This window comes from Nerophis lumbriciformis, linkage group LG39 (genome assembly GCF_033978685.3).
Source record: "Nerophis lumbriciformis linkage group LG39, RoL_Nlum_v2.1, whole genome shotgun sequence".
NCBI lineage: Eukaryota > Metazoa > Chordata > Actinopteri > Syngnathiformes > Syngnathidae > Nerophis > Nerophis lumbriciformis.
The window spans coordinates 3153917-3165525 of NC_084586.2; the positions used below are offsets into that span (position 1 = coordinate 3153917).

General features: G+C 40.8%; 1 protein-coding gene across 2 annotated transcripts in view; it reads right to left on the minus strand.

The window, feature by feature from the left end:
- myo1d (myosin 1D) overlaps positions 1-10454 on the minus strand; it is a 288636-nt gene extending 278182 nt beyond the window's left edge. For both annotated transcript variants that reach the window (XM_072912674.1, XM_061931649.2), the window contains exon 1: positions 10016-10454. In XM_072912674.1, coding sequence (XP_072768775.1) covers positions 10016-10110 — 95 coding nt within the window. In that variant the 5' untranslated portion in view covers positions 10111-10454. The remainder of the gene's footprint in view (positions 1-10015) is intronic.
- Positions 10455-11609: the final 1155 nt, after the last annotated feature.

The following is an 11609-nucleotide window of genomic DNA, read 5'->3' on the forward strand; positions in this document are numbered from 1 at the left end:
AATAAAAGCATGAGCTGGCGGCCAGGTGCCTGACAACAACAGCAGTGGGGGATTTGAGCCAATCAGAAGAGAGAAGAAAGTCCATCCATGGAGAAGACAATAAAAGCGATAAGAATAATGGACTGATTGTGTTTTTATTGTATAAAAAAAGCCCCACTCCGTTCCTGCATGCGTCACATGACCACTCGGATGAGGGAATATTGTGGAGAGGAAACCATGAAACATAAAAAAGCAACATGGAGGGGAGGAAAGCCGTTTAACCCCGTTAAAAGTCCTGCAGGTGAAAGGTCAAAGCATTTGAAGAGCCTGATTGGACTGTTGGAGTGAGAGAATGCTGAGGAGACGCTGGCGGTTGCTGCAGGAGCTTATTTGTGCCAGACACTGCAAGCCCCGCCCCCTTCCCGGGACTTCCTGCCAGACTAAAACAAACAGTCGCGCCTGTAATTATTTGCCAGAGCGGCTCTGCAGGAAGCTGCCTTATAAAGACATTCGGTGGCGGCGGCCAATCGGGGCCAGGAGGACATTTAGCGTGCGTCCCAGAGGAGTGCGCCCTTTTTTTTTGTACAGGCAGCAGTCTGCAAATGGAGCTTTTTGGCCTGACTCAGGCTCCACTTCCTGTCCAGATTGTCCTGTGCTAACATTCTAGCGACAAGCTGGGTCTCTCAGGACTCCTCCTGGTCCGCCGTAGAACTGCGGGAAAGAAAGAAGCGCCCTCCACTAATAACAACGTGCACACAATCTGCTGACTGTGCACGCCCTGGTGAACACCAACGCATGTTAGCATCTTTGCTGCTAGCAACACAAGCTACTTCTAACGCGCAGTCACCACCATAAACTCCACCGCTGTTTGGGATGGACATGTCATCCATGTCTGCCACATTTTATGTCGCCCGCCACTTCATTTTATGTGGCCTGCTACCCTACTATCTCATTCTACGTGACCCGCCACATCATTTTATGTGGCCTGCTACCCTACTATCTCATTCTACGTGGCCCGCCTCTTCATTTTATGTAGCCAGCCGCCTCATTTTATCTGAATCGACGCCTCTTTTTACGTAACTCGCCGCATATTTTAATGTGGCCCGCCGATTCATTTTATGTGATTTTCTGCATCCCTTTATGAGGCCCGGCGATTAATTTTATGTGGCCTAGTGCCTCATTTTATGTGAATCGCCGCATCTTTTTAAGTGGCCCGGCGATGAATTTTGTGGCCCAGTGACTCGTTTTATGTGAATCGCCGCATCTTTTAATGTGGCCCGCCGCATAATTTTACGTGGCCCGCTGCCTCATTTTATGTGGCCCGCTACCTCATTTTACGTGACCCGCCAAATCTTTTTATGTGGCCCACTGCCTCGTTTTATGTGAATCGTCGCATCTTTTTAACTGTCCTGCTGCCTCATTTTATGTGGCCCGCCGCCTCATTTTATGTGGCCCGCTGCGTCATTTTACGTGGCCCGCCTTTACGTGGCCCGCCGCCTCATTTTATCTGAATCGACGCCTTTTTTTACTTGACTCGTCGCATCTTTCAAGGTGGCCCGCTGCCTCATTTTATGTGGCCCGCAGATCCATTTTATGAGGCCGCTGCCTCATTTCATGTGAATCGCTGCCTCTTTTCGTGTGGCCCGCTGACTCATTTTACGTGGCCCGCTGCCTCTTTTTATGTGAATTGCCGCATCTTTTTAAATGGCCCGGCGATTAATTTTACGTGGCCCAGTGACTCGTTTTATGTGAATCGCCGCATTTTTTAACGAGGCCCGCTGCCTCATTTTATGTGAATCGCCGATTCATTTTATGTGGCCCACTACCTCATTTTATATGGCCCGCCAAATCTTTTTATGCGGCCTGCTGCCTCATTTTATGTGAATCGCCGCATCCTTTTATGAGGCCCACAGATTCATTTTATGTGGCCCACTGCCTAGTTTTATGTGAATCGTCGCCTCTTTTTAAGTGGCCTGCTGCCTCATTTTATGTGGCCTGCTACCTCATTTTATGTGGCCCCTGCATCATTTTACGTGGCCCGCCGCCTCATTTTATCTGAATCGACGCCTCTTTTTACTTGACTCGACGCATCTTTTAATGTGGCCCGCTGCCTCATTTTAGGTGGCCCGCAGATCCATTTTATGAGGCCCGCTGCCTCATTTCATGTGAATCGCCGCAACTTTTTAAACGGCCTGCCGATTAGTTTTATGTGGCCCGTTGCCTCATTTTATGTGAATCGCCGCATCCTTTTATGAGGCCCACAGATTCATTTTATGTGGCCCACTGCCTAGTTTTATGTGAATCGCCGCCTCTTTTTAAGTGGCCTGCTGCCTCATTTTATGTGGCCTGCTACCTCATTTTATGTGGCCCCTGCATCATTTTACGTGGCCCGCCGCCTCATTTTATCTGAATCGACGCCTCTTTTTACTTGACTCGACGCATCTTTTAATGTGGCCCGCTGCCTCATTTTAGGTGGCCCGCAGATCCATTTTATGAGGCCCGCTGCCTCATTTCATGTGAATCGCCGCAACTTTTTAAACGGCCTGCCGATTAGTTTTATGTGGCCCGTTGCCGCATTTTATGTGAATCGCTGCATCCTTTTATGAGGCCCACCGAATCATTTTATGTGGCCCACTGCCTAGTTTTATGTGAATCGCCGCCTCTTTTTAAGTGGCCTGCTGCCTCATTTTATGTGGCCTGCTACCTCATTTTATGTGGCCCCTGCATCATTTTACGTGGCCCGCCGCCTCATTTTATCTGAATCGACGCCTCTTTTTACTTGACTCGACGCATCTTTTAATGTGGCCCGCTGCCTCATTTCATGTGAATCGCCGCAACTTTTTAAACGGCCTGCCGATTAGTTTTATGTGGCCCGTTGCCGCATTTAATGTGAATCGCTGCATCCTTTTACATGGCCCATTGCATCATTTTACGTGGCCTGTCACCTCATTTTATGTGGCTCGCTGCATCATTTAAACGTAGCACATTGCGTCATTTTATTGTTGCCGACCGCATCCTTTTATGTCGACTGCCACATCTTTTTGTGTGGCTGATGCGTCATTTTACATGGTCCGCCGCATCTTTTTAAGTGGCCTACGCCTCATTTTAAGTGACTCCCTGCATCATTTTTTGTAGCCTGTGACATCATTTTATGTGGCTGTGTCATTTTACATGGCCCGCCGCTTCATTTGAAGTGGCCTGCCACGTCATCTTATGTGGCCACCGCATCTTTTTATGTGGCCTGACGCTTCTATTTATGTGGCCGCTGCGCCTTTTTATGTGGGCTGCCAAGTCTTTTAAAATGGCCCACCGTTTCTATTTATATGGCTTGCCACATCGTACTATGTGGCTGCTTGCGTCATTTTATGCATTCGATAAAACATTTATTAAAGCAGAAGTTTGGAAGCAAGGTTGGTTGCATGAACAACGGCACACGCTAACAGCCAATCAGGTGACAGTATCAACTATCAAGTTGGGTTGATTCTTTGCATGGACTAAGAAGAAAAAGTAAAAATTAAGAAATTGTGGATTAAAGCGGAAAAGTCCGTTTTTGGATGTTTCCAAAGGGACTGTAGTCAGACCAATGTGGTCTGTAAATGATACAAGGCAAGACCGCTAATACCACACCACCTTAGCCACTAAACCTGCAGAAAATAGTTCTTCTCAGGTTTTTCTATGTTTACATTTTCACACTTTGCTCTATTTTCTTACACTTTATGAAGCATTTCTTACATATTCCTTATTTTTGCACCCTAATTTTAAGAGATTATTGTTAAGTCTTCAATGTGATTTGACCATTTTGTTTACATTGAGTGTTTTCCATGCTTGTGTTGACATTTCCTTTCTGCCTTGATAGCTGAGGGATTATAACCATAGGAAGTTATATTTCACATAAATTATATTTTTCTCCTGCTTCTTATTAAAAATATTAATAATTATCGCTATCGGCCGATATAAAACACTTATATCGTGATACAGTTTTCAGCCCGACTCTACCATGCATCTCGTATCTGATTGGTCAGTTGCTGTCAATCATTTTCACGTTGGCAAGAAGGCAGCCAATCCATGATCTTGAGGGCGGTCTAAAGGGACACACGTCAGTCTGAGCGGCCGTTTTCCGCCTGGCACTAGTGTTTGACTTGTCTCCATTCATTATTTTTGGACGTTAAATCGTGCAAGGGACAAAAACTGCCTTTTGCCGTGTCAGCTTTGTTTGACGTTCACTACGTGTTCTTCATGTGCTAGTAGCCTGCCTGCTAGCAGCTGCCTCAAAAAATGTGTTTTGATTTTAGATGCCATTTTAAACACGCTGCAAAAAAATACCTCCTCGATGCAACATAAGAAAGCATGTAAAACGATCATTGTTGTCTATCAAATGTGTTCTTTTTTCAAATGTTTAACTGTCTGGAACAAATTAATTGGATTGATTTCAACTGAAAAAAAAATGTATTCGGTCTTTGTCGGACCTTTTGGAATGAATCCCCTAGTTTGTCACGGAGGTTAGCTTCCGCAAAATGTCCACAAAGTAGGGATACTATTTATCTATGAGTTTTAATTTAATAAGGCACACACTAATAAACACTTACTATACTCTTTAACACTTCATACTCTCTAAAAGCTACATCATTTTACCATGAAAACTTTACATTTCAATGTGGGTACTTCAAAAGAGCAATATGGAGGTTAATTTGCGTCTTAATTACCAAAGCTTTTTTTTTTGACACTGCATTTATGTAGATTACATTTTTTAATTTGAATTTAGTGAACAAATGTATTTTTTGTTAAAACATCAAATTATTCTGACAATTTCATTGAGTAAAAAATTGTGTGAAAAATGTGTGTGTTTAAAAATGTGTCAAATTTGTCAAAATGCAGTGTTTTAAAATTCAGTGCAAAACAATGGTGTGTATAAAAATGATGTTAAAAAAATTCAGTGTATAAAATTTCAATGTAAAAAATGATGTGCAGAAAAGGTCAGTTTAGAAATATTCAGTGTATAAATATTCAGTCTGAAAAAATTAAGTGTATAAAAAATTCAGTGAAAAACAATTCAATGTAAAAAATTCAGGGCAGAAATATTCAGTGTATAAATATTAAGTCCAAAAACATTCAGACACCCCAAAAATTTGGTGTATAAAAATGATCTCTAAAAAACAATTAGAAATTTAAAAAATCAGTGTATAAAAATTAAATGTAAAAAAATCAGTGCAGAATAAGACCGTTAAGAAATATTCAGTGTATAGAGATGTGTAATCTGAAAAAATTAAGTGTATAAAAAAATATGTTAAAAATTCAGAGCAGAAAAATTGAGTGTATAAATATTAAGTCCAAGAAAATTCAGCCATACCAAAAATTTGGTGTATAAAAATGATCTCTAAAAAAATTTGATCAAAAATAAAAAATTCAGTGTACAAAACATTTATGTAAACAATTCAGTGCAGAATAAGACAGTTTAACGTATTTTTAGTGTATTCAGTTTATAAAAATGTAATTTGAAAAAATTAAGAGTATAAAAAATTCAGTGCATCAAAAGTCAGTTTAGAAATATTCAGCATATAAGTGCAAAAAAAATTTAAAGTAAAAAATTTTGTGCAGAAATATTCACTTCATCGGCTGGTTATTAGAGAGGATTTAATGCTTTAGCCTTAATTTACTGAAAGTGAGTCTTAGGCTCCGGCACCCCACGCGACCCTGAAACGGACAAGCGGTAGAAAATGGTTGGAGTCTTGAATTTTGAAGCAACGAATATATTTATGCGCCCAATTTTTTTTTACAGTGAACATTTTTAAATAATGGATTTTAAAACGTTGAATTTTTTCAACCAGCTAACACACATTTTTATTCAAGGAAATTGTCAGCATAATTTGATGTAAAAAATTTTTTAAAAATCAGTTCAGGCAAAAAAATCAAATTCCATAAAACCAGCGTTAAAAAAAAAAAGCTTTGTTAATAAACGACACACATTAACCTCCATATGGAACGCTGTGCTACATAAACTGGAAGTACTACTGTAATACCTGCATGTCCTCATTCCACAAAGTAATACTTCAGCATGTAAGCAGAATAAAACACACAGAGTGATTACATTTCTACTGATAAATAGAATAGATTAGAATAGAATGCCTTTTATTGTGACTATACACAGGTACAATGAGATTAAAAGCAACTCCAGTATCAGTGTGACAGTCTACAAATATGCAGAACATAGGAAGAAAAGTCAGAAAAATAGTGCAAAAGGAGGTAAGGTGCATATAACCTACTCAGTGGCCTAGTGGTTAGAGTGTCCGCCCTGAGATGGGTAGGTTGTGAGTTCAAACCCCAGCCGAGTCATACCAAAGACTAAAAAAATGGGACCCATTACCTCCCTGCTTGGCACTCAGCATCAAGGGTTGGAATTGGGGGTTAAATCACCCAAAAATTATTCCCGGGCGCGACCACCGCTGCTGCCCACTGCTCCCCTCACCTCCCAGGGGGTGGAACAAGGGGATGGGTCAAATGCAGAGGACACGTTTCACTACACCTAGTGTGTGTGTGTGACTATCAGTGGTACTTTAACTTTAATATACAGAAGCATTCAGATTGTGGGTGGAAAGTAAAAATTGCACACAGAGAGGTGCTAAACTATAAAGTTAAAGTACCAATGATTGTCACACACACACTAGGTGTGGTGAAATTTGTCCTCTGCATTTGACCCATCGCCTTGTCCACTCCCTGGGAGGTGAGGGGATTGATTGATTGATTGAGACTTTTATTAGTAGGTTGCACAGTGAAGTATATATTCCGTACAATTGACCACTAAATGGTAACACCCCAATAAGTTTTTCAACTTGTTTAAGTCGGGGTCCACGAGTCGGGGAGCAGTGGGCAGCAGCGGTGCCCGCGCTCAGGAATCATTTTTGGTGATTTAACCCCCAATTCCAACCCTTGATGCCGAGTGCCAAGCAGGGAGGTAATGGGTCCCATTTTTATAGTCTTTGGTACGACTAGGCCGGGGGTTTGAACTCACAACCTACCCATCTCAGGGCGGACACTCCAAAGCTCACTCATTGGTCCAAAGTGCATTTTACTGTCATATATAATTTTTTTATTATTTATTATATATATTTATTATTATTTTATTATTTATTATTTTATTGTTGTTATTATTTTATATTATTCTAATTTTTTTTTTTTATTATATATATATATTTATTATTCATATATCATTATTGCATTGCTAGCAATAGTGTTTGGAAGACCGCTGAACGCATCACCGCCAACAACAATACAATTGACCACTAAATGGTAACAACCGAATAAGTTTTTCAACTTGTTTAAATCGGGGTCCATGAGTCGGGGAGCAGTGGGCAGCAGCGGTGCCCGCGCCCAGGAATCATTTTTGGTGATTCGACCCCCAATTCCAACCCTTGATGCTGAGTGCAAAGCAGGGAGGTAATGGGTCCCATTTTTATAGTCTTTGGTATGACTCGGCAGGGGTTTGAACTCACAACCTACCCATCTCAGGGCGGACACTCTAAAGCTCACTCATTGGTCCAAAGTGCATTTTAGTGTCATAAATATAATTTTTTATTATTTTATTATATATATTTATTAGTATTTTATTATTTTATTGTTGTTATTATTTTATATTATTCCAAAAAAAAAATGTGTAATTATATATATATTTATTATTCATATATCATTATTGCATTGCTAGCAATAGTGTTTGGAAGACCACTGAACGCATCACCGCCAACAACAATACAATTGACCACTAAATGGTAACAACCGAATAAGTTTTTCAACTTGTTTAAATCGGGGTCCATGAGTCGGGGAGCAGTGGGCAGCAGCGGTGCCCGCGCCCAGGAATCATTTTTGGTGATTCAACCCCCAATTCCAACCCTTGATGCCGAGTGCCAAGCAGGGAGGTAATGGGTCCCATTTTTATAGTCTTTGGGACGACTAGGCCGGGGGTTTGAACTCACAACCTACCCATCTCAGGGCGGACACTCCAAAGCTCACTCATTGGTCCAAAGTGCATTTTACTGTCATATATAATTTTTTATTATTTATTATATATATTTATTAGTATTTTATTATTTATTATTTTATTGTTGTTATTATTTTATATTATTCCAAAAAAAAAAATTGTAATTATATATATATTTATTATTATTTTATTATTTATTATTTTATTGTAGTTATTATTTTATATTATTCAATTTTTTTTTTTAAATTATATATATATATTTATTATTCATATATCATTATTGCATTGCTAGCAATAGTGTTTGGAAGACCACTGAACGCATCACCGCCAACAACAATACAATTGACCACTAAATGGTAACAACCGAATAAGTTTTTCAACTTGTTTAAGTCGGGGTCCATGAGTCGGGGAGCAGTGGGCAGCAGCGGTGCCCGCGCCCAGGAATCATTTTTGGTGATTCAACCCCCAATTCCAACCCTTGATGCCGAGTGCCAAGCAGGGAGGTAATGGGTCCCATTTTTATAGTCTTTGGTACGACTAGGAACTCACAACCTACCCATCTCAGGGCGGACACTCTAAAGCTCACTCATTGGTCCAAAGTGCATTTTACTGTCATATATAATTTTTTTATTATTTATTATATATATTTATTATTATTTTATTATTTATTATTTTATTGTTGTTATTATTTTATATTATTCTAAAAAAAATTTTTAATTATATATATATATTTATTATTCATATATCATTATTGCATTGCTAGCAATAGTGTTTGGAAGACCGCTGAACGCATCACCGCCAACAACAATACAACCGAATAAGTTTTTCAACTTGTTTAAATCGGGGTCCATGAGTCGGGGAGCAGTGGGCAGCAGCGGTGCCCGCGCCCAGGAATCATTTTTGGTGATTCAACCCCCAATTTCAACCCTTGATGCTGAGTGCAAAGCAGGGAGGTAATGGGTCCCATTTTTATAGTCTTTGGTATGACTCGGCAGGGGTTTGAACTCACAACCTACCCATCTCAGGGCGGACACTCTAAAGCTCACTCATTGGTCCAAAGTGCATTTTACTGTCATATATAATTTTTTATTATTTATTATATATATTTATCAGTATTTTATTATTTATTATTTTATTGTTGTTATTATTTTATATTATTCCAAAAAATTTTTTTGTAATTATATATATATTTATTATTCATATATCATTATTGCATTGCTAGCAATAGTGTTTGGAAGACCACTGAACGCATCACCGCCAACAACAATACAATTGACCACTAAATGGTAACAACCGAATAAGTTTTTCAACTTGTTTAAGTCGGGGTCCATGAGTTGGGGAGCAGTGGGCAGCAGCGGTGCCCGCGCCCAGGAATCATTTTTGGTGATTTAACCCCCAATTCCAACCCTTGATGCTGAGTGCAAAGCAGGGAGGTAATGGGTCCCATTTTTATAGTCTTTGGTACGACTAGGCCGGGGGTTTGAACTCACAACCTACCCATCTCAGGGCGGACACTCTAAAGCTCACTCATTGGTCCAAAGTGCATTTTAGTGTCATAAATATAATTTTTTATTATTTTATTATATATATTTATTAGTATTTTATTATTTTATTGTTATTATTTGATATCATTCTAAAAAAAAATTTTTTAATTATATATATATATATATATTTATTATTCATATATCATTATTGCATTGCTAGCAATAGTGTTTGGAAGACCGCTGAACGCATCACCGCCAACAACAGCCGTGCCACTGAACGCAACACAGATGAAAGGCGGCCTCATGACATGAACTTTGACCCCGGCTACCTCAAAGCAACTTGGCTTGCTTTGATAAAAAAAAAAAATAGAAAAAGGAAAAAAAAGCAACTCAAAAACCTTTGAACCTCGGACGGGTGCGCTCCTCTATGACGTCACATCACAATCAGGTGAAAAGCTTGACGTTAGGACGGCAACACCTGCCCGTAGTTGCGGAAGATTAACAACATAAAAACAATAAAACCACCTGCCGCCTTTTCAGCTCGCTAGCCACCGGAAGTGAGTAAATAAGTAAGTGAGCTCACCTGAGCTTGAGGTTGGCCATGAATTCGTCCATGGAGACATTGTCCAGCAGCACAAAGTCTGCCTTGCCGAAGTCCGGACTCTCGTGTTCGGCCATGCTTAAGTCCCAACAGGTGTGCTGTCGTCTCACTTCCCGCTCATTTCCCGCCACGCCAAGCGCGATAAAAGTGTCCTTTTCCCCTCCTCCGAGGTGTCCACGGGCGTGTCGACGTCCACTCAGAGGTGCCGCGAGACAACAATCGCATCCTTGTCCTGGCCCTCCTCGCGCTCGTCCCGGGGAAGGAGCCTCCCAGCCAATAGGAGCGCGGCTTGCTCACCTCAAGCCACGCCCCCCGCCCCGGCCCGTCGGGACAGTAGAAGGCGTTCTTTTTTTTTTCTTCTTTTTTTTAGCTTTAGCAACTTTCTCCTTTGAAAGTCAAACTGTGCCTACTTTCTCTTCATACTTCCAACACAAGAATATGACCACGCCCACCTGAAGGAAAAAAAGAAACATCCTGGCTCAGCAAAGTGATGCAACTACACCACCTGCCGGACTATATTGTTACTACACCAACATGCAACTTTATACAGGTAAAAGCCAGTAAATTAGAATATTTTGAAAAACTTGATTTATTTCAGTAATTGCATTCAAAAGGTGTAACTTGTACATTATATTTATTCATTGCACACAGACTGATGCATTCAAATGTTTATTTCATTTAATTTTGATGATTTGAAGTGGCAACAAATGAAAATCCAAAATTCCGTGTGTCACAAAATTAGAATATTACTTAAGGCTAATACAAAAAAGGGATTTTTTAGAAATGTTGGCCAACTGAAAAGTATGAAAATGAAAAATATGAGCATGTACAATACTCAATACTTGGTTGGAGCTCCTTTTGCCTCAATTACTGCGTTAATGCGGCGTGGCATGGAGTCGATGAGTTTCTGGCACTGCTCAGGTGTTATGAGAGCCCAGGTTGCTCTGATAGTGGCCTTCAACTCTTCTGCGTTTTTGGGTCTGGCATTCTGCATCTTCCTTTTCACAATACCCCACAGATTTTCTATGGGGCTAAGGTCAGGGGAGTTGGCGGGCCAATTTAGAACAGAAATACCATGGTCCGTAAACCAGGCACGGGTAGATTTTGCGCTGTGTGCAGGCGCCAAGTCCTGTTGGAACTTGAAATCTCCATCTCCATAGAGCAGGTCAGCAGCAGGAAGCATGAAGTGCTCTAAAACTTGCTGGTAGACGGCTGCGTTGACCCTGGATCTCAGGAAACAGAGTGGACCGACACCAGCAGATGACATGGCACCCCAAACCATCACCCAACCATGCAAATTTTGCATTTCCTTTGGAAATCGAGGTCCCAGAGTCTGGAGGAAGACAGGAGAGGCACAGGATCCACGTTGCCTGAAGTCTAGTGTAAAGTTTCCACCATCAGTGATGGTTTGGGGTGCCATGTCATCTGCTGGTGTCGGTCCACTCTGTTTCCTGAGATCCAGGGTCAACGCAGCCGTCTACCAGCAAGTTTTAGAGCACTTCATGCTTCCTGCTGCTGACCTGCTCTATGGAGATGGAGATTTCAAGTTCCAACAGGACTTGGCGCCTGCACACAG